General features: G+C 38.5%; 14 protein-coding genes across 14 annotated transcripts; 7 read left to right on the top strand and 7 right to left on the bottom strand.

The window, feature by feature from the left end:
• Positions 1-246: 246 nt before the first annotated feature.
• On the top strand, positions 247-4,380 carry EDE1 (Ede1p; the record flags this gene model as incomplete). The annotated part of the gene is made up of 1 exon (XM_056221931.1): positions 247-4,380. One exon carries the CDS (start codon positions 247-249, stop codon positions 4,378-4,380), a length of 4,134 nt encoding a protein of 1,377 aa, XP_056080314.1.
• A 657-nt stretch (positions 4,381-5,037) lies between these two features.
• Positions 5,038-5,454, bottom strand: MOH1 (Moh1p; the record flags this gene model as incomplete). The annotated part of the gene is made up of 1 exon (XM_056221920.1): positions 5,038-5,454. The coding sequence occupies one exon, from the start codon at positions 5,452-5,454 to the stop codon at positions 5,038-5,040; it is 417 nt and encodes a 138-aa protein (XP_056080313.1).
• A 708-nt stretch (positions 5,455-6,162) lies between these two features.
• On the bottom strand, positions 6,163-7,154 carry SEC17 (alpha-soluble NSF attachment protein SEC17; the record flags this gene model as incomplete). The annotated part of the gene is made up of 2 exons (XM_056221908.1): positions 6,163-7,011; positions 7,125-7,154. The coding sequence occupies 2 exons, from the start codon at positions 7,152-7,154 to the stop codon at positions 6,163-6,165; spliced, it is 879 nt and encodes a 292-aa protein (XP_056080312.1).
• A 359-nt stretch (positions 7,155-7,513) lies between these two features.
• PIN4 (Pin4p) lies at positions 7,514-9,541 on the top strand (the record flags this gene model as incomplete). Its single annotated transcript, XM_056221897.1, has 1 exon — positions 7,514-9,541. One exon carries the CDS (start codon positions 7,514-7,516, stop codon positions 9,539-9,541), a length of 2,028 nt encoding a protein of 675 aa, XP_056080311.1.
• An 843-nt stretch (positions 9,542-10,384) lies between these two features.
• On the top strand, positions 10,385-12,880 carry SAS3 (histone acetyltransferase; the record flags this gene model as incomplete). Its single annotated transcript, XM_056221886.1, has 1 exon — positions 10,385-12,880. One exon carries the CDS (start codon positions 10,385-10,387, stop codon positions 12,878-12,880), a length of 2,496 nt encoding a protein of 831 aa, XP_056080310.1.
• A 190-nt stretch (positions 12,881-13,070) lies between these two features.
• TOD6 (Tod6p) lies at positions 13,071-14,612 on the bottom strand (the record flags this gene model as incomplete). The annotated part of the gene is made up of 1 exon (XM_056221875.1): positions 13,071-14,612. One exon carries the CDS (start codon positions 14,610-14,612, stop codon positions 13,071-13,073), a length of 1,542 nt encoding a protein of 513 aa, XP_056080309.1.
• A 735-nt stretch (positions 14,613-15,347) lies between these two features.
• Positions 15,348-16,604, top strand: SMKI02G0580 (3'-5'-exodeoxyribonuclease; the record flags this gene model as incomplete). The annotated part of the gene is made up of 1 exon (XM_056221864.1): positions 15,348-16,604. The coding sequence occupies one exon, from the start codon at positions 15,348-15,350 to the stop codon at positions 16,602-16,604; it is 1,257 nt and encodes a 418-aa protein (XP_056080308.1).
• A 415-nt stretch (positions 16,605-17,019) lies between these two features.
• On the bottom strand, positions 17,020-18,411 carry PTC3 (type 2C protein phosphatase PTC3; the record flags this gene model as incomplete). Its single annotated transcript, XM_056221853.1, has 1 exon — positions 17,020-18,411. The coding sequence occupies one exon, from the start codon at positions 18,409-18,411 to the stop codon at positions 17,020-17,022; it is 1,392 nt and encodes a 463-aa protein (XP_056080307.1).
• A 350-nt stretch (positions 18,412-18,761) lies between these two features.
• On the top strand, positions 18,762-19,379 carry PTH2 (aminoacyl-tRNA hydrolase; the record flags this gene model as incomplete). The annotated part of the gene is made up of 1 exon (XM_056221842.1): positions 18,762-19,379. One exon carries the CDS (start codon positions 18,762-18,764, stop codon positions 19,377-19,379), a length of 618 nt encoding a protein of 205 aa, XP_056080306.1.
• Positions 19,380-19,480: 101 nt separating this feature from the next.
• SHP1 (protein phosphatase regulator SHP1) lies at positions 19,481-20,758 on the bottom strand (the record flags this gene model as incomplete). The annotated part of the gene is made up of 1 exon (XM_056221831.1): positions 19,481-20,758. One exon carries the CDS (start codon positions 20,756-20,758, stop codon positions 19,481-19,483), a length of 1,278 nt encoding a protein of 425 aa, XP_056080305.1.
• A 192-nt stretch (positions 20,759-20,950) lies between these two features.
• IAI11 (Iai11p) lies at positions 20,951-21,495 on the bottom strand (the record flags this gene model as incomplete). The annotated part of the gene is made up of 2 exons (XM_056221820.1): positions 20,951-21,252; positions 21,327-21,495. The coding sequence occupies 2 exons, from the start codon at positions 21,493-21,495 to the stop codon at positions 20,951-20,953; spliced, it is 471 nt and encodes a 156-aa protein (XP_056080304.1).
• Positions 21,496-21,672: 177 nt separating this feature from the next.
• CMC2 (Cmc2p) lies at positions 21,673-22,088 on the top strand (the record flags this gene model as incomplete). The annotated part of the gene is made up of 2 exons (XM_056221809.1): positions 21,673-21,706; positions 21,793-22,088. 2 exons carry the CDS (start codon positions 21,673-21,675, stop codon positions 22,086-22,088), a joined length of 330 nt encoding a protein of 109 aa, XP_056080303.1.
• A 133-nt stretch (positions 22,089-22,221) lies between these two features.
• Positions 22,222-24,282, bottom strand: YEL1 (Arf family guanine nucleotide exchange factor YEL1; the record flags this gene model as incomplete). Its single annotated transcript, XM_056221797.1, has 1 exon — positions 22,222-24,282. One exon carries the CDS (start codon positions 24,280-24,282, stop codon positions 22,222-22,224), a length of 2,061 nt encoding a protein of 686 aa, XP_056080302.1.
• A 520-nt stretch (positions 24,283-24,802) lies between these two features.
• On the top strand, positions 24,803-26,893 carry SKT5 (Skt5p; the record flags this gene model as incomplete). Its single annotated transcript, XM_056221786.1, has 1 exon — positions 24,803-26,893. One exon carries the CDS (start codon positions 24,803-24,805, stop codon positions 26,891-26,893), a length of 2,091 nt encoding a protein of 696 aa, XP_056080301.1.
• Positions 26,894-26,954: the final 61 nt, after the last annotated feature.

Here is a 26,954-nt window from a genome sequence, read left to right as displayed (position 1 = left end):
TTACCCGTCATTGTTTTGGAGGGGGATTAGATTTCTCCTATAATCAAAATCTTCAACCATTGCAATCCCCTTTTCAAGATAGTAGTGGAAACAATTCAAAACAAGGTTCTTTTAGAGATAGAAAACACCGGCTTCCACCTAACAATACAGCGTGCCGATATTATAACTAGGTTAGTGAATTTCTCGATCTATCCTTTTTCCTGTTCTTATTCGTGCGTTTTCAAAAGGATTCAAACGATATAAGCCATGGCATCTATTACTTTTAGAACTCCATTGTCCTCTCAGGAACAGGCCTTCTATAATCAGAAATTCCACCAGTTGGATTCTGAAGATCTTGGGGTAGTTACTGGTGAGGCGGTGAGACCACTGTTCGCGTCTTCCGGGCTTCCAGGACAGATACTGTCCCAAGTTTGGGCTATGGTCGATATAGACAATAAAGGATTTTTGAACTTGAACGAATTTTCAGCCGCTTTGAGAATGATTGCTCAGTTGCAACAGACTCCTAATCAACCAATATCTAGCACTCTCTATGAGAGTGCACCAGCTCAACTGGCTGCTCTTCCTATAGGTCAAACCTCAACTCCAATACAAAGCAATAGCGAAACCGCCAATACAAATGCAACTGAGGTTCCGCCCTTATCTGCTAATGATATTGCTAAATTTTCACAATTGTTTGATAGAACTGCAAAGGGTGCTCAAACTGTTGCAGGCGATAAGGCTAAGGACATATTTTTGAAGGCCAGATTACCAAACCAAACATTAGGTGAGATTTGGGCTCTTTGCGATAGAGATACTTCAGGTGTTTTGGACAAATCTGAATTCATAATGGCCATGTATTTAATTCAACTTTCGATGTCCCATCATCCAAGTATGATGCCACCACCGGCTGTATTACCTACCCAATTATGGGATTCTATTCGTTTAGAACCAGCTGTTGCTAACCAACAAAATAGAACTGCTCCTTTAAGTGCCAATTCTACGGGCGTATCCTCATTAACAAGGCATTCCACTATATCACGTTTATCTACGGGTGCCTTCAATAATGCCGCTTCAGACTGGTCTTTGAGTTTTGAAAAAAAACAGCAATTCGATGCAATGTTTGATTCATTAGACAAACAACATGCTGGTTCATTGAGTTCTGCTGTGTTGGTTCCCTTCTTTTTATCATCTAGATTAAACCAGGAGACGTTGGCCACTATCTGGGACTTAGCTGACATCCACAACAATGCTGAATTCACCAAATTAGAATTTGCCATTGCCATGTTCTTAATTCAGAAGAAAAATGCGGGTGTCGAATTACCAGACGTTATTCCCAATGAATTATTACAGTCTCCAGCTCTGGGACTTTATCCACCAAATCCACTTCCTCAACAACAAAGCGCACCTCAAATTGCCATCCCTTCCAGAGCAAGTAAACCATCTTTACAGGACATGCCACATCAAAAATCTGCTCCTGCTGTTAATACTCAACCACCAGCTCCACAAGTTCTTCCTCAAAATTCAAACAACGGCTCTTTGAACGATTTACTGGCTCTAAACCCCTCATTCAGCTCCCCTTCTCCTACAAAAACACAACCGATAGTTCAAAACAACACAAATAATAGTTTTTCATACGATAGTAACAACGGTCAAGCTACATTTCAACAACAATCACAGCAGCCACCAACTTTAACCCACTCCTCTTCCGGGCTAAAAAAGTTTACTCCAACATCAAACTTCGGACAGAGTATAATCCAGGAAGAGCCCGAGGAACAAGATACACCAAAAGAAGTTCACGAAGTCTTCAGCACTCAACAACCACCCCCAGTTCCAAAGCATGCTGCCAGTCCAGTTAAACGGGCAGCGTCTACAACATTACCACAAGTTCCAAACTTCTCTGCATTTAGCATGCCAGCAAATGCTGCCACTGGCGCAATTTTAGGCACAGCGGCAGGTGCTGCTGCTCTAGGTGCGTCTGCTCTTTCAAGATCTTCCAACAGTACTTTAAAGAATCAGGATTTATATGCAGATGGCGAGGCTTCTGCTCAGCTATCTAATGCCACGACTGAAATGGCCAATCTATCCAATCAAGTGAACTCATTGTCTAAGCAGGCAAGTATTACCAATGATAAAAAATCTAGAGCCACTCAGGAGTTAAAGCGTGTTACTGAGATGAAAAATTCTATTCAAGTTAAGTTGAACAACTTACGTTCTACTCATGACCAAAATGTTAAACAAACAGAACAGCTGGAAGCACAAGTAATTCAAGCCAATAAAGAAAATGAAACATTGACACAACAGTTGGCTGTATCGGAAGCAAATTACCATGCAGCTGAGTCCAAACTGAATGAACTAACCAATGATCTGCAGGAATCTCAAGCTAAGAATGCCGAACTGAAAGAACAAATAACAAACTTGAATTCCATGACGGCTTCTTTACAATCACAATTAAATGAAAAACAACAGCACGTCAAGCAAGAAAGATCAATGGTGGATGTGAATTCTAAACAGCTAGAGTTGAGTCAAATTACAGTAGTGAATTTGCAAAAGGAGATCGAAGGTCTTGGTGAAAAAATAACTGTTTATTTAACTAAGCAAAAGGAATTGAATGATTATCAAAAGACTGTTGAAGAGCAACATGCGCAACTGCAGGCTAAATACCAAGAGTTGTCTAACAAGGATACTGATTTATCAGACCGTGAAAAGCAGCTAGAGGAACGTAACAAACAAATTGAGGAACAAGAAGACCTTTACCATCAGCACGTATCCAAATTGCAAGAAATGTATGATGATTTATCTCAACGGAAGGCTTCTTTTGATAAAGCTGATCAAGAATTGAAAGAGAGAAATATCGAGTATGCCAATAATGTAAGAGAATTATCTGAAAGACAAATGAATTTAGCCATGGGGCAACTACCAGATGATGTTGAAGATGTTATTGCAAGATGTGCCTCTAATACAGGTGCAACGACTAAGGAAGTCACACCAAAAGAGAATGTTCACGAAGACACAATATCCAAATTTGTAGACACCACTGTTGAGAATTCTAATTTAAATACCAATCGAATCAAGGATGATGAAGAAAAAACAGAAAGAACTGAAAGTGACTTATTTGATAGAGACGTACCAACATTAGGGTCTCAAAGCGATAATGAGAATGCTAATACCAATGATGGAACCGAATTGGGCAGTGAGACCGCCAATGCAAATTTGACTGAAGCGTTAAGTGATAGATTTGATGGCGATTTGAATGAATATGGCATTCCAAGAAGTCAGTCATTGACATCGTCAGTTGCCAATAATGCACCTCAATCCGTTAGAGATGATGTTGAGCTACCAGAAACACTAGAAGAACGTAGTATTGTCAATAATTCTATCAACAGAGATAAAACTGGAAACTTATCTCACATTCCTGGTGAATGGGAGGCTGCCCCAGCCACTGCTTCTACGGATGTTTTGAGCAATGAAACTACTGAAGTTATTGAGAACGGAAGTACCGCTAGAAAATCTGATTCCAATGAAGATGGCGATTCGGTTAATTCTATCCAAGAATCCCCAAAACTCTCTTCTCAACAAAAAGCAAAGACGATAAATGAGGAGTTTCCACCAATTCAAGAATTACATATTGATGAAAGTGATTCGTCCTCTTCAGGTGACGACGAATTCGAGGACACCAGGGAAATTCCATCTACAGCTGTTAATACTGCTAGAACTGCGTATAATTCTCAGCCAACATCAATTTCGGCCGCGGCCACGAGTCAAGATATACAAACTTCGGCGCAAGAAAATTCTCTTCCACATGATGAAAGTGGTTCTCAAAAAGCAAATGCTAGCTCAACTCTACCCGTTAAGGACGAATTCGATGACGAATTCGCCGGGTTAGAACAGGCGGCAGTAGAAGAAGATAACGGTGCTGAATCGGAATCAGAATTTGAGAATGTTGCCAATAGTGGATCGATGGAACAATTTGAAACCATAGATCATAAGGACCTTGATGATGAATTACAAGCGAATGCTTTTACAGGGACATTAACGAGCTCCTCAAACTCAAATATTCCAAATCAACAAGTGCAACAGGGGCAACAGCAATCAACCGGTGATCCTGCTCAAGTAAGCAACGATGAGTGGGACGAAATTTTTGCTGGATTTGGCAATTCCAAGGCTGAACTATCCAACACAGTTGCTCCACAACAAGCGATTCCATTAAAGACAGATCACACTATTGCTACTGATCTACAACACAACCCAATTGTTAACCGCGGGGTTGCAACCACTCCAAAGTCCTTAGCCATTGAAGAGTTAAGCGGTATGGGGTTCACAGAGGAAGAAGCACACAGTGCCCTAGAAAAATGTAATTGGGATTTGGAAGCCGCTACCAATTTTCTATTGGATAGCGCTTAGTCTGTCTGTATTACATGGACCATATTATTTTTTTGTACTTTCACCTGGAAACCGGATTGATCTTGTTCTTTTCCGGAGTTGTTGTATATTGTGAATTATTCTAAAAGTAGAATATGTTGTACTTTAGAAACGTTATAGTTATCGTCATCTATTTTTTCATTTTTTATATAAATGACTATGTTAGAAAGTTATGTATCAAACTGCTTCACAAATTTTTAAGATCATGAAAATTTCAATAAATACACCTAACAAGTTAAAAGCGCTGCTGTCCATACTCAAATATTCAATATCAAAGGAATGATTTTCTTAGATAAAGTACAAAAAAATAAGTTGTAAAGGACGTACATAAAGAGACCCTATAAAATGACAACAGAATACCGAGACTAATAAGAAATTATCTGCTTATTTCTTTGGTATTAATCGGAGCAAGAAATAATAAAAATCAGGAAGATAAAACACATAACCATGAAAAAAAAAGAAGAATACTTGAAAAAACCGGACCAAACGATAACCTGATTAAATCAGGTTAGTAACTAAAACCACGAAAAGAAATAAACCTAAATAAAAAAGTAGGGAAAAAATAAGATCCTTGAAAAAATCATATACTATGACCCATTGGACGACGAAGAGGCAATAACTAGCAAACAACAGGATACATCAAGTGCATTTGCATATATTCTTCAGCTCTAAAATAAACTTACCTTCTTTATACTGTTGGTCATCATTGCTGCTCTGTAAGTATTTCCACCCGACGTTCCTCTTGCACCAATGGCAAAGGATATCACAAACCAAGTAGTCGCCAGTCAACATTCTGCGTTGCTCAACTTTTCCTTCGACAACGTTGACAACTTTATTCATTAAATAGGCAGTGCCGGTTTTACCCCTATAATCTCTAGAAATTATTTGGAAAGAACTAGAAAGGTGTGTCTTGCAATGTCTACAGCCGTAAGTGATGAAGCTTACGTTTTTCTGTGATCGATGCTGGGAATGAAATAATGGGTCGTTTATTGATTTGTATGACGATGATGGGGAAGATAAAGGATTCTCAATGTATATGGAGTAACGCAACCCCATCTTTTGTTTTAAAGTAAAACAATCTTCTTCTTTTTTTTGTATCAACTACCCTCTGCTCCTTACTCAGAAGCTTGCAGTTGGTTTACAGTTAATTTGCAGTTAGCACAACCTCGCTTATTCTCGTAAGGAAGAAAACGTACTGTTATAATATCAGGCTATAATGTGTTGTGTTCAATAGTAGATAAGGTAAAGCAGAGTTGTATCTTTGCTTATCTTTGGGTCCCTTGTTTAAAGTGATAGGGGGGCAGGATAAGGAAATCAAAAAAAAAGGTTACGTTATATAACAAAGGAAAAGAAACGAGAAAGCACCATTCTATATCTCAATATCAAGAATGCAAGTCAACAAAGGTATATTAATCGTATGAAGATACGCGATGGTAATATCCCTCAAGGGTTCCGGATCAGAAAAGCAAAGGGAAGATCCTTACATTACACAGCGTAATACAAGTTCGAGCCACAACAAACTTCTCGTGAGAAGATCTGATTGAGTTCGCTTTTATAGTAAACCAATGAAACATACAGATAAAGATATAACTGACGATTGACATTGAAAGAACATAGCACCAATACTTCTTAGTTCTCTAAGTCATCGCTAAACGTTTATCTCGAAGAAAGGGTGCACGGCTGGTAAACAATTACTTAACCGTTTCGGGTAAAACTAGTATAACATTTATAATATAGATGTATGTTCGTATAATTATATACCGTTCATAACAGATCATCTTCTTGCTGTTGGATGGACTCCTTAATCTTATTCAAAATTGTGATTTTCCATTTATCAAGTCTCATGAAATTATCAAATTCCTTGGATTGCTCACTGAGCTGTTCGCTATCACCTTCATTAACGGCGTCAATTAGACTTTTCAAAAAATTCGATTCTCTTGAATCTGCGAAATTTGGGTCTTCACTTTGACCCTCTTGTAGAGTCCTTGCAGCAGCAACAGCATCAGTGGCAGCAAGCTGACAGAGACCCTTTTTTAGGAAGTAATCCTTCAAACTCCATTGACTCAACCTATTTCCCATGCTGCTCTTAATCAACTTGGAATAGATGTCACTTGCTTCGATATATTGACCATCGAGAGCCTTTAAATCTGCACATTTGATAAAACATTTATTAGACAATGCCACAGACTGGTCTTGAGCATACCACTCACCAGCAAGCTCGTAACAATCTATGGCCTTTGAAAAGTCGTGCAAATCATTTTCCAAAATTTCTCCCAGTTCGAACTTGAAATTAGCACCTCTGCGGAACTGCCCTCTATGAGTAAAAATTTGGATAGCGTTCTCCAATGAATCTACTGCGTTAATAGAGTTTCCACCGCTTTTGAAACACTTGTAAGCTTCTACGTAAGTATTTCCTGCTTCATCTTCGTTACCAGCCTTCTTCTGATAGTCAGCGGCTTTTAGAAAAGAGTCTCCTGCTAAGTTCAATTCTTTTCTCAAACGGTAAATGGTAGCTGCCTGGACACAAAGATCAGCAGCCTCTTCAAACTTGTAAGAATCAGAACCGCTAAACAATTTCATAAAACCTGATGAAGGAACACCTTTCTTCTCAGCCTAAAAAACAGGATAATTCATTTCCACATTTCAATGTTAGTAATTTTCATCACGATATCTGAAAGCGAACCAGGTTTCATTTTGTCCCTTGGATATACTTTCTTGCTACATACTCTTTTCAATAGCTCCACAGGATCTGACATTTTTCAACTTTTGATTAGTAATATTGTTCTTACTATATCCTCCTCGTGCAGAAATTGGCTCAGATATAACGGCTCTAAGACTGACCACTTCTTATCATTAAGCCTTTTGCACCTTTCTACCAATATATCCTTATTATTTCAAGTTTATTCTGAGCATTAACAAAGGGTAACATAAGAATCTGTCATTATTCACGGCTGTTGCAATTTTGCGATTTTTTCCTGGAAAATAATAACAATTGAAGAGAGCTTTTTAATTGAGATTAGCAGCGAACTCTCAGAGGTCAACATAATAAGAAGTGTGATACGGTACTCATAGAGGCAGGTGATAAAGTAGGGACAGTGTGCAAAACAGATAAATAATGGAGAGCAGTTCTTTTGAGAATTCTCCTCCGGCAGCAAACCGGGATGCTCAAGATAATAATATGAATACGGAAACGAATGACCAGGAAACGCATCTTCCAGCTTTCGAAACTAGAGGCACAAATGATAGAGAGGACAGTGCGCAAAAAGAAACAGGCGAAAACTCTGTTAAAAATATCGAACATAGTTCTTCTGCTGCAAATTTGGATAACGCTTCCACCAACACTGCGTTGGATGATGATGTTATTCCGAACGCCATTGTTATTAAAAACATTCCGTTTGCCATTAAAAAGGAGCAATTGTTAGACATTATTGAAGATATGGACCTTCCCCTACCTTATGCCTTCAATTATCATTTTGATAACGGTATATTCAGAGGTTTGGCCTTCGCGAATTTCACCACTCCTGAAGAAACCACTCAGGTGATAAATTCTTTAAATGGCAAGGAAATCAGTGGGAGGAAACTGAAAGTAGAATATAAAAAAATGCTTCCCCAAGCTGAAAGGGAAAGGATCGAGAGGGAGAAAAGAGAGAAAAGAGGTCAATTGGAAGAACAACACAGGTCGTCATCTAACCTTTCTCTACACTCGTTGTCCAAAATGGGTGCAGGCGGAAACAATAGTTCCTCCAACAATCAATTATTCTCGACTCTAATGAATGGTATCAACGCTAATACTATGATTAACAGTCCAATGAATAATACTGTTACTAATAACAACAACGGTAATTCTAACAATAACAACGGTGGTAACATCAGCATGCATCAACCCTCACTTTCTGCCCAACACACCTCGTCATCACTGTACCAGGCAATCAACGCCAACAATCAAAACCAGATGTCCACTGAGAGATTTTATGCGCCTTTACCATCAACTTCGACGTTACCTTTACCACCCCAGCAACTGGACTTCAATGACCCTGACACTTTGGAAATCTATTCCCAATTATTGCTGTTCAAGGATAGAGAAAAGTATTATTATGAGTTGGCTTACCCCATGGGTATATCAGCTTCTCACAAGAGAATTATCAATGTCTTGTGCTCATATTTAAGTCTAGTTGAAGTATATGATCCAAGGTTTATTATAATCAGAAGAAAAATCTTGGATCATGCTAATTTGCAATCTCATTTGCAACAGCAAGGTCAAATGACATCCGCTCACCCTTTACAACCAAACTCTACTGGCGGCTCCATGAACAGATCTCAATCTTATACAAGTCTATTGCAAGCTCATGCTGCTGCTGCGGCCAACAGCATTAGTAATCAAGCCGTTAACAATTCTTCCAGCAGCAACAGCATTGGTAACGGTAATGGTAACGGTAATGGTAACAGCGTCATCACCAACAACAATAGTGCCAACTCAACACCAAAAATCTCTTCACAAGGACAATTTTCTATGCAACCAACACTAACTTCACCTAAACTGAATATACATCATAACTCTTTATTCAATTCGGCGGATCAACCACAACAACCTCAACCACAAACACAGCAAAATATTCAATCAACCGCACAACAACAACAATCATTTTTAAGACAGCAGGCCACTTTAACACCATCCTCAAGAATTCCTTCCGGTTATTCTGCCAACCATTATCAAATCAACTCCGCTAATCCATTACTAAGAAATTCTCAAATTTCTCCCCCAAATCCACAAATCCCAATCAACAATCAATCTCTATCTCAAGCTCAACCACCATCGCAATCACAAACTCAGCAGCGCGTACCAGTTGCATACCAAAATGCTTCATTGTCTTCTCAGCAGTTATATAATCTTAACGGCCCATCTTCTACAACAAACTCGCAACCACAATTGCTCCCACAGCACACCAACGGTTCAGTTCATTCTAACTTTTCATACCAGTCTTATCACGACGAGTCGATGTTGTCTGTACAAAATTTGAATAGTGCGGACCTAATTTATAAATCTTTGAGTCACACCGGGTTGGACGATGGTTTAGAACAGGGTTTGAATCGCTCTTTAAGCGGATTGGATTTACAAAACCAGAACAAGAAGAATTTATGGTAATCTATACTACCATTGTTCTATAGTTATAAAGTTTGTTCGATATTTATTTATCGCACGATACAAGTAATGAGTGGTGCTTCTACAAGGTAAAAGATAAAAAAAAATACATAGATTGACAACTATCAAAGAACACCATAGAAAAAACAACAAAACACGCAGATATGAAAATGAAAAATTAATGATCATGATGAAGTTATTTTTTTTTTGAAAAATGTCACCTAATGTCGATGCACGATGATAATGAATGAATGATGAGGCTACTTTAAGTAACACAATGTAATCAAGCCAATATTATCCTTCTTTTTTTTTCTCTTTTTAGATTTTATTTTTAACTTACAATACTTTTTCTTTAAATGTTCTTTTTCTACAACTTTTCTATATGGTATTAATATGTACGTTTTTACCACAGAGATGTTTTTATATTATTCTATATTCTGAGTACAACTAATACTCATATCACTGACGTGAAGAAGGTATTATTGTGAACGATAGTCGGGTAACGGCGCCTTATTCATATTTTGTTTATATGATCAGAGAAGAGCAGACTGTTCTACACAGTAAGACAACTAGGTCAATTGTGCAAGAAGTTATTCATTTTTTGTCACTGATTATTCAACTGGCATGCTATTTTAGTAGTTAATAATTGATTTGGGGCCTCATTGTTTAAAATAAAGAGTGGGGAAATTATTACAGGTTCGAAGCATATTAGAAGAGCTCAAAGATTAAGGATCAATAGTAAGAGGTAAAAGGAGAAAATATTTAATTCATCCTTTCACATAACTGATAATTATCTCTCCTTTTCCTTCTTCATCATTTATTACTTCTCCTTATAGTCTGCACATAATGTCACCAACTATAAATGACGAATCGCCAAAACCCAAAAAAAATGCATTATTGAAAAACTTGGAAATTGATGACTTAATACATTCTCAATTCGTCAAAAGTAATACAAATGGGCAGAGGACTACGAGGCAACGATTTAATTCTGGTACCAATGTATCACGTCAAACTAGGGAGAATTTTCAACCTGACAAAGACAAAAAACAAACAAACAAATGGTTAGAGGTCTCCCAGCGGCCCAAAGTTAACTCAGACATTTCTCCTCGAATTATCATTGATTGGAGTGGTGACGTGGGACCAATAAATTTCCCTATCAGTGAACCCAATATTGAAGTCACCGAAAAGTTGGAGGTGAGGATAAAGTACGATTCAGTCAACTTTTTCAATTTTGAAAGATTGATATCGAAATCCTTGGCTATAACTCCATCAGTACGGAAGAATATCATTCCGTCCAAAGCTTCAACAGCGTTTCAAGTAAGAGTTGACAGATTAAAGCATGTATGGGGCATACAAACCGATAGTTTAACACATTCATCCTCCCTCCAAGATACACCACTGACAGATAATGGTTCTTGGCAGTGGTATATACCGTACGGTGGAACAATAAAAAAATTGAAAGATTCTAGTACGAAAAGGACCCTACCTACCTTGGAAGATAAATTACAGTTCCTTACCTTCTTGGAAGATTCCAAATCTGCGATGTACATTAATGGTAACGTATCCCTTTGTAGCCACAATGAATCTGCTCAAGTGAATGGAAACAAGAAAAGAAAGAAAGGGCAAATGCATACAATACGAAAGAAAGTGGGCTCTTCACTAATAGAATACATTGTTCTTCGAGATTATGAAATTAGACCGTGGTACACATCCCCTTTTCCTGAACATATTAATCAAAATAAAATAGTTTTCATATGCGAATTTTGCTTGAAGTATATGACGTCTCGATACACTTTTTATAGACACCAACTAAAGTGTCTAACTTTTAGACCCCCCGGAAATGAAATTTATCGCGATGGAAAACTATCCGTTTGGGAAATTGATGGGCGAGAGAATGTCATATATTGTCAAAATCTTTGCCTCCTGGCAAAATGTTTTATTAATTCCAAGACTTTGTATTATGATGTTGAGCCGTTTTTATTTTATATTCTGACAGAGAGAGAAGATGAAGAGAACCTTACACATCAAAATTCGGCTAAATTTCATTTCGTGGGCTATTTCTCCAAAGAGAAATTCAACTCCAATGACTATAACTTAAGCTGTATTTTAACTTTACCCATATATCAAAGGAAAGGATACGGCCAGTTTTTAATGGAATTCTCATATTTATTGTCCCAAAAAGAATCAAAGTTGGGAACTCCAGAAAAACCATTGTCAGATTTAGGGTTGTTGACTTATAGAACCTATTGGAAGATACAATGTGCTGAGATATTATTACAGTTAAAAGATAATACTAAATATCAACCAAGTCACAACGATAGAGACGCTGTTGAACAGGTTACGCTAAATGACATAGCTAAACTAACAGGAATGATACCAACAGATGTAGTGTTTGGATTAGAACAACTTCAAGTCTTATATCGTCACAAAACACGCACATTATCCTCCTTGAATGATTTCAATTACATCATCCAGGTCGATTCTTGGAAAAGGATTGAAAACATTTATAAAACTTGGAGTTCAAAAACATATCCTCGTGTTAAACATGATAAATTACTTTGGGAACCTATTATACTAGGACCTTCATTTGGTATAAATGGAATGATGAATTTGGAACCCTCTGCATTAGCTGATGAATCTTCTCTGGATGAAACTATGGCTCCTGTTATTTCAAACAACACACATATAGAAAACTATAACAACAGTAGAGTAATAAATAAGAGGAGACGCGGAGGGAGAAATAATGAGCCAAAAATGTCCAAGCCTCGCGTAAAGAGTGCCATAAAACCTGAAATTCCTGTTAATGACTTTTTTCAGGATACCATTTCCTCTTTAACGGAGTATATGTGTGATTACAACAATATAAAGCACGATAGATTAGTTAATCAAAAGAACAAAAGTGTGCTAGAAAAAATTCATAGCCGTGAAAAAATCCCCAAATCCCAATTTGATACCGCAGCTCATTGGGAACTTTGCTTCACTGTTAATAACTCTGAAGTACCACTTGAAAGCCATACAACGAACAATAATGACACGTGGATATCAAGCTTAGAGCAAGATGAAGTAGAAAATGATGTAGGCGCTGAGTTAAGCATAAGTGGAAATGCTGGCGAAGACGAAGATTTTACGTCTGACGACATTGATGATAAAGAAGTATCCGAAGAGAATGACTCAGATGACCCAGTTGAAGAAAACGAAGAGGAAATTACATACGAAGGGGAAGATAGTGAGGCGGAGGAAGAGGAAGGAGAAGAGGACGAAAACAATATAGGTAATCACAGAAATAAAGGAAGAATAAGATCAAGGAGAAAGATTACGCTGATAGAAGATGAAGAAGAATAAATAGAAATGCATATAATTTGAACAAAAAAATGTACATTCAACAATATTAATAGAATTAACAACCCTGGTAGCCAATAATATTACAGAATTTTCCTATGAATGGACTTTATACATATATAGATTTGTGTATGTATGCGTTTGTTTCGTGTTCATTTAGCAAGTAGTCAAGAAAACTAATTCTTCTTTAGACCTAAAAAATACTTCTAAAAATAGAGTTGATACCAGGCAGCTCCTCTTGCTCATTGTGTATGTCATTCGCGTTGGTAATAGGAGAAACCTCACCAGACTTTGAATTACCATGCCTATGCTCTGATCTACCGTGGTTTTGCAATTGTTGGGATGATATATTAGTGACATTATCCTTGTTTAGTGGGTCGACGTCTTCCTCTTCTTCGTTTCCAAGGCCATGGCAGCTATGAAGGGCACCTGTGCATCCTTTTCTTTTTAAGTAATCGATCCTTTGTTGAATTTCTAGCTCGGATCTATTATTTGGTAGAACAATAGAAATTTCAAGCGTTGACAAATGGTTCTGTTTGTCTTTCGTATTATTGAGCAAAACTTCATCATCTTCTCTAGACCACGGGTGTTTGTTAACAAATTTTTGCATATCCAAGAACGTCCTCGTGTGGGTCAATTTATCATTAGACTGCTCAATCTTAGAGTTAGAGGAAGCTGTCGGGTTAAGACAGTATTGCTGTTGTGGGTGATGGTGAATGGATTGTGATGTCGATAATCTTCTGGGCGACAAATACGGGCTGACCACCATTGAAGCCCTTCTAGAAATAGGTTCCGTAGGAGCATGAGAGTTGAAGGATGATCTTCGTGGATGCATCATGTTGAAGGATGATCTTCTAGAAGAAATCACTGAGTGAGAGTTTTTCTTAGACTTTGTCGTTGAATGAGAAATTTGAGTTGAAGGAATAAACGAGTTTCTTCTAGATCTGATAATAATTCTAGGCACAAGTCCGATGTTTTCATAGTCACTGGAATTGACAGCTTTATTTGTCTTTGCTAAGGATGTGCTATGATGACTCACATTTGTTTGCGGAGTAGTCTTTATATTGGGTGTATTGCTAGTTATAGAATGAGAGAATGACCTCGGCTTTACAAACAGCTTCCTCGGTTTTGTGTGTTGTGGCTCATGATCCAGGAAGGTTGACGTAGCTCTTTGAGTCACCAATTTCCGGTCCATATATTTAGGTTTTATTAGTGGTTTGAAATCTGGTGGGGAGTCGTCAATAGCACTAGAGCCTGAGGTGATATCCTCGTCCTCAATAGCTTCCTCTTTCATCGTGTCCTCTGCAGAAGAAATACCAGCAGCCGCGCCACTGTCACCTGTTGCATATACGCCGAATAACTTATTGATATCAATAACTGCCGTTTTGTTTGATTTCAGGTTCCCTGATTTCAGTCTTCTCCATCTGAATTGGCAAGCGTTGGGGGTTCGATTCGGGAAATGGTGAGCTATCTCCTTCCAACCCAAGTTCTTGATTTCTTTCAAGTGACGAAGCTTAATATCGTCACTAGGATCCCAAGAAGACGGGTTATTTTTCTTGAGTGATTCTATCTCGTCCTTGCTCGTACCATTTTCTTTAGTGTTCGTGTGAGAAAGCGAGTGAGAATGAACAAGATTATTTGGATGAGGATGTTTGCTTAGTATTGAGAAACCGTGGGAATTAGCGCTAACGTGGCTGGACGAGACAGAAACGCTACTGAGTTTGGGCAGAGTCATAGTGACAAAATTTGACTAAGGACTATACTTTTCTTTCTACTCACAATTGCCTATATTCCTTCTTGAGTGAGAAGTCTCAGTGGCTCAAATAAGGAAGATATGCCAGCTTTGTTCACTTGAAAACAAAACAATGTAAGATAAAAGATTCTACGAGTATTAGCGTAATAAAAATATACATGACTTCCGTACAAGGAAGTAGAAAAGTGTCTCATCGCATCTCATCGCATCGCATCTCATCTCAATTTTCAAATTTCAAATTTCAAAAGAAGAGAAAATTTTTTCACCGAACCAAAAATAGCCTCTGTCACTAACAGACAACGTCGCACCAACAAGATAAAGGTGGGAAAAGATAGGCTAAGACCGCGTAAAGAGGAATTCAAAAAATGAGTTCAATTCGGGTCAAGCCATAGAGTCTCGCCATTATGGGTTGGTTGTAAGGTAGCGAAAGGCCCTGTGAAGTACCTACGAAGAGGTTACTAAACGGTGGTCAAGAGCTTTGCGCTAGTGCTGTTCCTGGTAAGGTATACGCTACGGGCATTTCTAAGTCTTTTTAGGACTTCTAGAAGGCTTAGCCCCTCACTGGCATCGCGTTACCCGTAAGGGGATCTTGTAAGAACAGTCTTTCAGCATTTTGGTATGGCCCAGTAGTGAGATTATGGTAGCAGCGTGCACATAAAGGTTAACATATTCAGTAGTAAGACCTTCTTTAAGGTAGTAGGGTGTTGCCCTAGTTACATGTGGTGTCGCTTATTAAAATTCTCGAACGAAAGTAGTGTTAGGCTCTGGAGACCAATTTGGACGCAATATCGAAACATGACGTCAATATCCACGGATTCTCAGCTGAAATATTATGATATTGGATTGAATCTGACAGATCCCATGTTCCAAGGTGTCTACAATGGTAAGCAATATCATGCAGCAGATGTTAGAAAAGTTTTAGAGCGTGCTGCTCAGAGAAATGTGAAAGTCGCCCTTGTTACAGGTTCATCCATAGTAGAGTCTCAAAGCGCTATTGAGCTGATCGACAGCATTGAAGGTCGCAGTGCTTTAAAGTTGTATCATACAATAGGTGTTCACCCATGCTGCGTTAACGAATTTGCAGATGCTGGTCAAGAAGACAAGCCTAGTGCTTCCATTGATAGTCCTTCCATGGACGAAACGTATAATGAGTCGCTACATGGTAAAGTTATTAGCGATCCATCTTTTGCACAGGCTAAACTAAAAGAACTTTTTCAGTTGATGGATCAACAATCGAGAAAACACGTTGGAAGCTTTAGGTCAATTGGGGAAATCGGGCTGGATTACGATAGATTTCACTATAGCTCCAAAGATATGCAGATGCTGTTTTTCGAAGAGCAACTGAAAATAAGTTGTTTGAACGACAAGCTTAGTAGATATCCGCTATTTCTGCACATGAGGAGTGCGTGTGATGATTTCATCCAAATCCTGCAAAAATTCATCACCGGGTTTACTGATGAGAAGGATATTTTTAAATTACAACAGTTAGGTTCATCTTCTCCAAGCGGGTTTTACAAATTTCATTCAGACAAGAAACTAGTGGTACATTCGTTCACTGGCTCTATGATAGATCTGCAAAAAATACTAAACTTATCCCCTAATATCTTTATAGGAATCAATGGTTGTTCCTTAAGAAGTGAGGAAAATATAGCTGTTGTAAAGCAGATACCGATTCAAAGGTTACTACTAGAGACAGATGCCCCATGGTGTGAGATTAAAAGAACGCATGAATCCTTCCAGTATTTGGCCAATCACCAGAAGATTAAGGACTTCGAGTATCCTGCGTTCAAGTCTGTCAAAAAAAATAAGCTCGCTGACAAGTTAGATGCCGATGAACTTTATATGGTGAAAGGCCGTAATGAACCTTGTAACATGGAACAAGTAGCAATTGTAGTATCAGAAGTTAAGGGCGTAGATCTCGCAATGTTAGTGGATGCTACATGGAAGACAACTTGTGAGATATTTGGCGAGTAGTATTGATTACGTATTGTTTCGTTTTTTTCTCTTCACAATAACATTTATTGATACAAAGAGCAAAGTTACATTATTTTAGTAAGTATATTAATTATGCTTAAACTATTAATAGAAAATTAAGGCGCGTGTGTACAATTGATATTGCAGTTTTTTTTTTTTTTCATTAGAAGGATTCAAAGGTGCCAGTGCTGCCAACCAAAGATGATAGAATAAACTGATGTATCTATATGAATAGGATTTATAAATTCTGTTACAATTTATTATTCTTCGTGATGATTTTTTTGAGTTTTACCATCTTCTCAATATAGGCCAGAACAGGATAACGTTATAAAGAACACCTTCGAAAGAGAGGAATAACGAATAAAGATAAAAGACTAACTTCTCATTTGTTGCAAAGTACTGGTCGGAATTTTTATTATTCGATTTCTTCAATTTTGGAATCTTTTTTGTCTTTTCCATTCTTGTCATTTTCTTCGCTGTCATCAGCATCATCAGGTTCGGTTTCTCCCGCTGCAGCATTACTTAGAGATGCCAGCATGTCAGATAGAGAAGCACCATGGAAATAAGAAGTATTACCTTCACTATCGGAACTTGGTCTTTGCCTTATTTGGATTCCGGCTTCCAATAGAGCTTCCAACGAAAACAAGTCAATAGGGCCAGTTCTATCCTCACCTGTTAGTTTTGAAGGAGCAGCACTGCTGCCTAATTCTGTGTCCAGGTCATCAATCTCCATTTCATCATTATCTCTGTTACGATTTAAGCGGTCTTGCAATTTCTTGGTGGTAACAGCAAACACTTCGTTGTCATCATCGGAAAAATCATGAAAATCAAAAATACTTTTCCTTCTCTGAACAAAAGACATTTGAATATTGTAGTTCTTGGATCTCATCCGCTCAAACCATTCTGATTCTGATTCATTTTCTTTCAATAATGCAACAATAGAAATACTCATATTATCACACCCAATTCCAGAACCTTCGGTGGTCGGCGAACAACAAACATCCACAATTCTAGATGAAATGTCACTCAGCGTCATATTACCTTGACTTATGCCGTAGTGAACTAAATCAACACACTCCTGAGAAGTTAAACAATCCCAAATACCATCACATGCTAAAATAACGAATTCATCCTCATCATAGTTCAAGTTGTGTTTGATAATATCAGGAACACATGTGACCACTTGTTCATGAGGTCCCAGTTTCGTGTTGGATTTGAATTCAAAGTCACCTATAGCTCTTGATAAAGCTAAATTACCATTGACACGGTCCATCTCGACGAAACCATCAGCAGCTATAATACGCGATTTTTCGCTTAGCAATGTAGGTTTGTGATCAAACGACATTGCTTTGCTGTTACCGCCGGTAGATAAAACTGTCCTACTATCACCGGAGTTGGCACAAACCAACAGCTTTTTCAATTGGGATATCAATATCACAGTTGCTGTACAACCACTATGGTCGTCTTTTAATTTCTCATCCTTCAGCAACTCAACATCGGTAGCCAAAAAAGCGTCGATCAGGCACTGTTCTAACAAACCATTCTTGAAGCTTTCCTGCTGTTTTAGTATATATATCATTTTAGAGCCACAAAACTCTGCCACTGCAGAGCCACCATGACCGTCAAATATACCATACAGTGCCAGATGTTCTTCGTCAGACTCTGCTAAAAGATTAGGTTCAACAATATGGGCATCTTCCATGGACATACGCCAACCTTGCATAGCACATAGCCCGAAAGCTGTCAAGCAATCTGTTCCAGAATGATGTTCCTTATCGATAATCGGATTGGACAATATTTGACCCATGTTATATCTCTCTTTGTCCTATTTGTCTCACTGACCTGTTTGCCCTGTTCGTAATGACAACTTTAAAGAGTAAACTGAATATTGCCCAAGAAAAGGAAAGGGCCTTCAGTTGATAGAAATATAGTCAACAAAGCTGTAAAAAGATCTTTTACTCCTTTGAGTTTATTCTCTTGAGGGACAACCCAACCCATGTTGTTTTTTCTTCATCATGCACATATCACGTTTAACGAAAATAATGTTCTAAGGTCCTTTACATCTCTTCTAGAAGATATCAATCATATGACCTCTTTATTTTCAGAATTATTCATCGAGTGTCAACGTAATGTAACGGCAGCCTTTTGATCGAAAATATGACCGGTTCCACCAGTTCTAATGTAGCTTTATGGGCGACTTTCACGGCAATTTCCTTTGCTGTAGGCTATCAGTTCGGTTTATCGAAGGCATCATCGACTAAGAATTCCTCAGCTGTTATATTGCCCTTGAAGAAAGTGAAGAAGGGAAAGTTGGAGAATGATACAGATGAAGAAGAAAGCGAAAACGAAAACGAAAGCGATGAGGACGAAGATATTGAATCTACCTCATTGAATGACATACCCGGAGAAGTTAGGATGGCATTGGTAATTCGTCAAGATCTCGCCATGACAAAGGGCAAGATAGCAGCACAATGTTGTCACGCAGCATTGTCGTGTTTCAGACATATTGCGACGGATCCCGCGCGTGCTTCATACAATGCAGTCATGGCGCAAAGATGGTTAAATGCTGGGCAAGCCAAAATAACGTTGAAATGTCCTGACAAGTTTACCATGGACGAGTTGTATGCGAAGGCTATTTCACTTGGGGTGAATGCAACGGTTATTCATGATGCTGGTAGAACGCAGATTGCGGCAGGAAGTGCTACCGTGTTGGGTTTGGGACCTGCTCCAAAAGTTGTATTGGACCAAATAACTGGTGATCTGAAGTTGTATTGAGAAACCGAAAATATATGCTATAGATATACATATAGGTGCATTTATACATTTAAACTTAGAGTCTTTTACCCATTTCTAGTCTTATACAATTATGCTCATGTTCATGCCCATCTTTGGACGACCACTGAATTTAGTAGATCGGCATCCTTTAAGGTGGTCTCATCGTCGTTTATTGGTTTGATAGGAAAGGCGTGATTCAGGGTAAAATTCCTTGATGTGTCCGTATTCACACTAGATGTGACGTGATCATATAAATACTTCACTGTGTCTGTGGAATTACAACGTAAAACCTCTCTTTTACCATTTGCGTATCTAATTTGAATGGAGGTGTCGCCATTTTTTGGCTCATTCTTTGACTTGGACTCTTCCTCAGCGGCGAGTGCCTCATCCCTTGGAACTTCCACTGGTGATAAGGATTCACCTGGAATTGGAGACCCCAGCCGCTGACCCTGGCCAGAAAAACCGCCCAATTTTCTTTTGGGAGCTTTATAGGGCTCATCCAATTTTTTATATACATTAACTTCTACCTCTTGTCCAAACTCCACATTCAATAGCTTCAAGGGAGCCCTTCCCTGGTTTAACTCGCTCAAGTAGAAACTGTTTGCGGGATCATCATAGCGGTAAAGCGGACCATCCGCCACTTGGAAACCTTCCTTCCAAAAGGTAATTTCCCTTGTGACCTTTTCGGGTTTTCTACGTTGGGGTTGTGAAGTATTATCTTCTACTACTTGATCAGCTGCGTCGATGGTCGAGCCCAATCTAAAACCTCTTCCGGTAAAGTGATTGGCGCCAACCTCATGTCCATCATCACGAGTGTCGTTTTCTGGGTCTGCTTGTCCACCTCTTCTTGCCTTCTCCAGCAAATCTTTCAATAATGAACTGGGATCTGAAGGATCTGTAACTTCTAAACCAGACGTTTCACCACCAGCAAAAGTATTCCTTGGTTGATCATCGTCGTCATCATCAGCTTGACCTCTTACCATGTCTGAGAAGCTCATAAACCTAGAGTTATTACCACTTCCAGAGCGGCTGTTGCCTTTGATTGGTTCAGGGGAGATGGAGCTTTTCCTTTTCAAATACTCGTTACTACCTTGTGAAGATCCCAGTTTGTGCCCTGACCCACCGATATTTTCCGTATCCATAGCCTTTTTAATACAGTTAGTGGAAGATAATGCCTCCTGCTTAGACTCTTTTTCCTGCTGTCTGTTCCAATGTGCTCCCTCTCTTCTATCCTTTTTGTCATCTGCTTGAGTAGCATAATAAGAATTCAGTGCCTCATTCAAATTTCCAAATTCTGAGAGGTACTGCACCGCTATGTTATGTGACACATTGGTTAATGCCATAAACTGTTGGATGGATTCGTCAGACACTTCTACCATACCTAATTTTGATATCAATTGCTGTACTACTAACGTACTTTTTAAACTTATGCCTGATTAATGGTAGCATGTAACCATTGGACCCCTTCAGTTCTTTATTACTACCACTTTTTGCCACCAATAAGAAATCAAAAGCGGGTAAGAGGCACCTGTCACTAAATACACTGTTGAAGCTAATACTGCGGTATAACACTATTTACATAGATATTTCTGTGTCTCGACTAAGGCATCCACTACTTGCCGGTTCCTTTTATCAAGAGGCATGTTTGTCACCACATATTCGTTCTTTGCACGTCTTTCCAATCGCTGTTTCAGCTCCTGAAAGGATGAAACGTCCCAGCTCCAACATGTTCCTGTAATACCCATACCAAATATACCCAATGTCATGCCTGTGGTCACTAATAGAGAGCTTGCAAGGTTCTTTTGCGTGCCCGTTGCAGTCTGAACCTTGATGCGTGGGATAGCGTAGTTCTGTTGAAATGTATTCAAGGGTGCTGTGTAATAAGTTGAGTTCGGTTAGTGAATGTGATGGTTGGGCAAAAAATCGGAAGTAGTTGCTTATACATACCTTTCGTTATTATCATTTTTTTCATGGCCATTCTGCATGTTATAAGTGTAAAAATGGTGATTCCAAAGAACCGTGCCATTTGAATCTTTCTTCTCTTCTTGTAGCTGTCTTTGAAATGTGTGACATCCTCACTGCTGACAGTAGCCCTGTCATTCTTATCCAGTAACATAGGTAAATTATTGGCCTATTACTTTCACTTTCTCTTTCTGTGTTTTCATTATGAATTATACCGCATATTAATTTGATAAAGAAGGAACTACTAAAAACCGCTGCGCGTCCAACCACATCCTTCCACTGGCTTACAACTGCAAAGGGCAACGGTAATACAAGAAAAAAATACCACAACATGCATCCCCAGTTAGAAGCAGAACGCTTTCATTGTAAGTAGCGGCTTTTTACTTTCTATCGGTCTTTTACTGTGGTTCTTTCTACTAACATCGTTTTCCTCTCCCTCTTACCTTTTTAGCCTGTTTGGACTTCATTAATGCACTCGATAAATGCCATCAGAAAGAATATTACAAGAGGATATTTGGGCTTTGTAATAATGAAAAGGATGCTTTAAACAAATGTCTCAAAGAGGCAAGCTTGAATAACAAAAAACGTGCTGTTATGGAAAGTAGAGTGAAAAGGGCTGATGTGGAGAAAAGGTGGAAGAAAATTGAAGAAGAGGAATATGGTGAGGACGCTATACTTAAGACTATTCTAGATAGACAGTATGCCAAGAAGAAGCAAGCAGCTGACAACGATGCGCATTCGAAATAGACGCTTGGTTTTCTTCGCTCATTTCTTTATATAAATAATCCTAGTTTTTCCTGTAAGTAGACAAATATAAGAACTATGTTAGAGTTTATGATTCCTAATCTCTCTATTTATATTTATATCTTAAAGTACGTATCTAAAATTGAGCGGAGCCCATAGCTCTCTGCAAAGCTGTCAGATAACTCAGTCGCTTCTTGTACTGATTATTCATATACAAATATTTCGCATTCCAATTGTTCATGACTACTTCAAAGTATTTGTCATCAAAGCTCCAAATTTCAATCAGTTTATCCTTTATTCCATTGTGTTTATCTATCGATATTCCTAGATGCTCGGTGAAGTCCGCCAATTTATCTAGCCTTTCTTTTAACTTGATCATTTCCATATCTTCGGTTTCTTCGTATAACAGTTCTAGCCCTAATAGTGGCTTCCATTCGCTTACAATGATATTATTCAGGTCAAGGAAAGCGTGATTAGCCAAGATCTTGTCACTCCACCCATATTCGGCATTAGATACTACTTCAAATTGTGTTAAAGGGACGGGGGAAATCCTGCCCGCCCAGAAGTTGATGCATTGCATAAATTTGTGTGCTTCTTCAACATCTTTTGTCTGAAATTCTAGAACAAGTTTAGGCCCATTAATATCCTCAGGGAAGCTAACAGTGAAGTTTCCCTTTTTTCTCTTGCCGTTTTTGCTGGAAATGCTTGATTTCATTGCCCTGCCTATAATTATATTGTCTTGTACCACTTGGGCTTCGGCTTCAAGTAACGAATAAGCAAAAAAAGAACTACTGATATCTTTGAAATAGTCTATCGCAGTGCTGTTTGTTTCACTAGAATGAATTAATTCCTTAAGATCGGATTTAATTTTGAAGATAAACATTCTTCCCTCCTTGATTTGTACTTTCACACTTTCCCATTCTGAGTCCTTACTCAAATATGATAAAGAAGTCTTCCGGGTTGTGTGGTCAACCAAGGTCATGGTTTTAGATGGTTTCAGCCACCTAAAAAGCGATTTGCTTCTCTTTGAGGTCGTCTTACTTGCTGTCGCTTGATCGCTATCTCTTTTAAAATATTTGCGTGGCAAAGATTTCTTGCTTATGAGAATTAAACCGTCCATAAACCAACTGGAGTCGTTCTGAGTTATCAAACCCTCATCGAATGACTCCTTAAGGTAGAGCGCTTCCATGGGGAGATTCTTGTGAAAATTCTTATTTGACTTTGCGCCCATCTCCCGTACTGATATTTGAGCATCTCTTGAATACAGTGAGGTAGAGTTTGAATTGATACTACGCAAATTCGATGAGCTAAACTCTCGTGATTCCAAAGTGGACAATCTTACCAAAGAAGATTGATTATCAGAGGCGGTAGTTGAAGTTCTAGGTTCCGCAAATAGTGGTAAGGGAGTTTCATATAACGTTCTATAGTATTCTGATAGTTCCTCGATGATCAAATGTTCACGGGAGTAAATTTTCAATTCTTCATATTCACTTTCTTCTCTTAGTGCTCTCAACGTATTGTTGATAAATGCAACCATAGAAAACTTGCCTTTCTTATGATCAACTTGAAAATTGTTATGCAAATCTGAATTCAGAATCAATAAAGAAAATAAAACAATATGGCACGACTTATAGCCTGATTTCCAATGAGTATTTGGATGGCAAACTATCCATTCTTTACTTAAGATTTCTAGTATTCTGTCAATATTTTGTGCTTCTGCGATGAAATATACACTTTTAGATAAAATGAAAAGGGTTTCTAATAAGGATAATGGTAAAGGACTCAATAATTTTATAAACTCACTTAAAATTTGATGATTGTTTTCACTCCCCAAGAAATTGGCATATTCCTTGTATGGTATGCCTTTGAATGTACCGTTTGAGATCTCCAGGGCAATGATATGATTCTTCTGGTCTATTTTCTCACATTGACTGGACTTGGCATCTTCAAAACCAGCCCCCACGGTAATCGTAGTCACGCTTGGTATCACAAATTTTTCGTCGTCGATAAGTTCTTTGTTTTGCAGGATATCACACATGTTAATCATCGTTGGAGACTGTAACATATTTTTCATGCTTACGGGCATCGATCTGCTACCATGAAGCGCACCTTCATTTCCAGTGCTAGAGTCATTGTAACCACTTTGTGAGGCCCCGTAAGGGTCAGTCTTTTCGACATCGTTTAAACTGGCGCACATATCTCGCTCAAATTCTTTAATGGTGCTATGATTCCGTGAAGTGCTATATCAGTCAGCCTTAAATGTTTTCAAGTTGATTCGTAAGATCATTTATTTCTTCTTACAATAGATACGTCTCTTGCACCCAAACATCGCATTTTAAGCATCTTCTGACTATCTGTAATTTATGTTGCACCAGTCAAAGTACTTTGATTGACACACTTGAACCATTAATAAGTACTTAGAGTCGATAATAACAACCTGCCCGTTCACGTGATTAGTATAAGCAACTTTCATTGGCCCCTCTTCCATGTTAAAGAAAAGTTATTGTTATATTACCTCACGTTTCACCTCGCGTTTTGACATGCTAAAAAAAGAACGAAAATTCTTTCTGCAGACCCTCTCGAGGCTGATGTAAGATTTAAGAGAACAGCCAAAAGAGGTGTTGGCACTTCATTTTAGACTTGCTGCTAACAGGCTTTCCATTGTGTACTACTGCGTTGAACTTTTAGGTGATAGAATTAGAATAGAAACATCGGAAATGACAAGCTCACCGAAAGTACATCCTTATAAGAGGCACTTAATGCAATCACAGCATATAAATTTTGATAACAGGAGTCCCGAATTTCAAAAGAGTTCTTTGAACACAGACCAAGATACCTCAGAAAATAAAGAAAATAGGCAAAACGATGATAATATAGAACATAGCACTGCAAGTTTCGATAAACAGTTGGCAAACCAAGTCCCCTCTAAGGATCATTTTAGAGCTGCGTCTGTACCTCTACTTCCAAATGGTAAAGGCGGTAGTATAGAGAAAGCTGGCTTTGCTCCTGTTCCACCACCACAGCTCCGTCTTCATAATTCAAATAGTAATTCTGTAAGTTCACTGGGGAGCACTCCAACTAATTCTTCATCACTAAGAGCATTAAGACAGACAGATTCGAGCACATCTCTCACGAAGGAACAAATAAAAAAAAGGACTCGTTCTGTAGATTTGTCGCATATGTATTTGCTGGATGGTAGTAGTGATACTCAACTAACTGCTACTAATGAATCAGTAGCAGACTTATCTCACCAAATGATCAGTCGATATTTAGGTGGTAAGAATAATGCCTCCTTGGTGCCAAGACTAAAAACAATAGAAATGTATAGGCAGAACGTCAAAAAGTCAAAAGATCCTGAAGTATTATTTCAGTATGCGCAATATATGTTACAAACCGCTCTAACTATTGAATCTTCAAACGCTCTAGTTCAAGATAGCGATAAAGCGGGAAATGTTAGTCAGTCAGATCTTAAAATCCAGTTCTTGAAGGAGGCACAGAGTTATTTGAAGAAATTGAGCATAAAAGGTTATTCAGATGCACAATATTTGCTAGCAGACGGTTATTCCTCCGGAGCATTTGGAAAGATTGAGAATAAAGAAGCGTTTGCATTATTTCAGGCAGCCGCAAAGCATGGTCATATAGAAAGTGCATACAGAGCATCACACTGCTTAGAAGAGGGGCTAGGAACAACAAGAGACTCTCGTAAATCAGTAAATTTTCTAAAGTTTGCGGCTAGCAGAAACCATCCATCGGCAATGTATAAATTAGGGCTTTACTCTTTCTACGGTAGAATGGGTCTCCCATCTGATGTTAATACTAAATTGAATGGTGTGAAATGGCTGTCAAGAGCTGCGGCAAGAGCTAACGAGTTGACGGCCGCTGCACCATATGAATTAGCTAAAATTTATCACGAGGGATTTTTAGATGTTGTCATTCCTGATGAAAAATACGCAATGGAACTATATATTCAAGCAGCAAGTTTGGGACATGCTCCGTCAGCAACTTTGTTAGCACAAATATATGAAACAGGTAACGATACAGTGGGACAAGATACCTCACTTTCGGTACATTACTACACTCAAGCAGCATTAAAGGGTGATCCAGTAGCAATGTTGGGATTATGCGCGTGGTACTTATTAGGGGCAGAACCTGCTTTTGAAAAAGATGAGAACGAGGCTTTCCAATGGGCCTTGCGTGCAGCTAATGCTGGTTTGCCAAAGGCCCAATTTACCCTTGGTTACTTCTATGAACACGGTAAAGGCTGTGATCGTAACATGGAATACGCCTGGAAGTGGTACGAAAAAGCTGCAGGAAACGATGACAAGAGAGCAGTTAATAAGGTAGGCTCTAGAGATGGTGGAATGGCCATCACCAGTAAAAAACAGCATAAAAAAAATAAAAGTGTTAGCACATTGAATTTATTCTCTGCTGTGGATAGTCAAACAAGTAACGGAGGATCAAATTCAAGAGTTTCTTCAAGATCTGAAACTTTTTTCACTGAAAGCTCGAAACATAATAGTGAGCCGCAAGGTTTGCAAATTAACATGAATTCAGGTACAAATAAAAATAGTACTAAAATAGATTCTAACGCAAGCATCACGAAAAGCTCTCCAGCTCATAGGATGTCAAAGGAGGTTACTGAACAGTCAATGGCGGTGAATCAGGGTGTAAACTCATCAAATATGGACGGCACAAATGCTAACCGTAAATATGCGCCTGTACTTAAAACTGAGCCAAACAAAGCCAAGGACCCAAAGAACAAGAAGGACAAGCAAAGTAAAAAAAAAAAAGACTGTGTAATTATGTAAGTACATATACTAATTGGTTTCATTCCTTAAAGACACAACAATTTACACTCAATGCATATAG

The sequence above is a fragment of the Saccharomyces mikatae genome (assembly GCF_947241705.1).
Source record: "Saccharomyces mikatae IFO 1815 strain IFO1815 genome assembly, chromosome: 2".
Taxonomy (NCBI): domain Eukaryota; kingdom Fungi; phylum Ascomycota; class Saccharomycetes; order Saccharomycetales; family Saccharomycetaceae; genus Saccharomyces; species Saccharomyces mikatae.
This window is presented reverse-complemented; position numbering and strand designations above follow the sequence as displayed.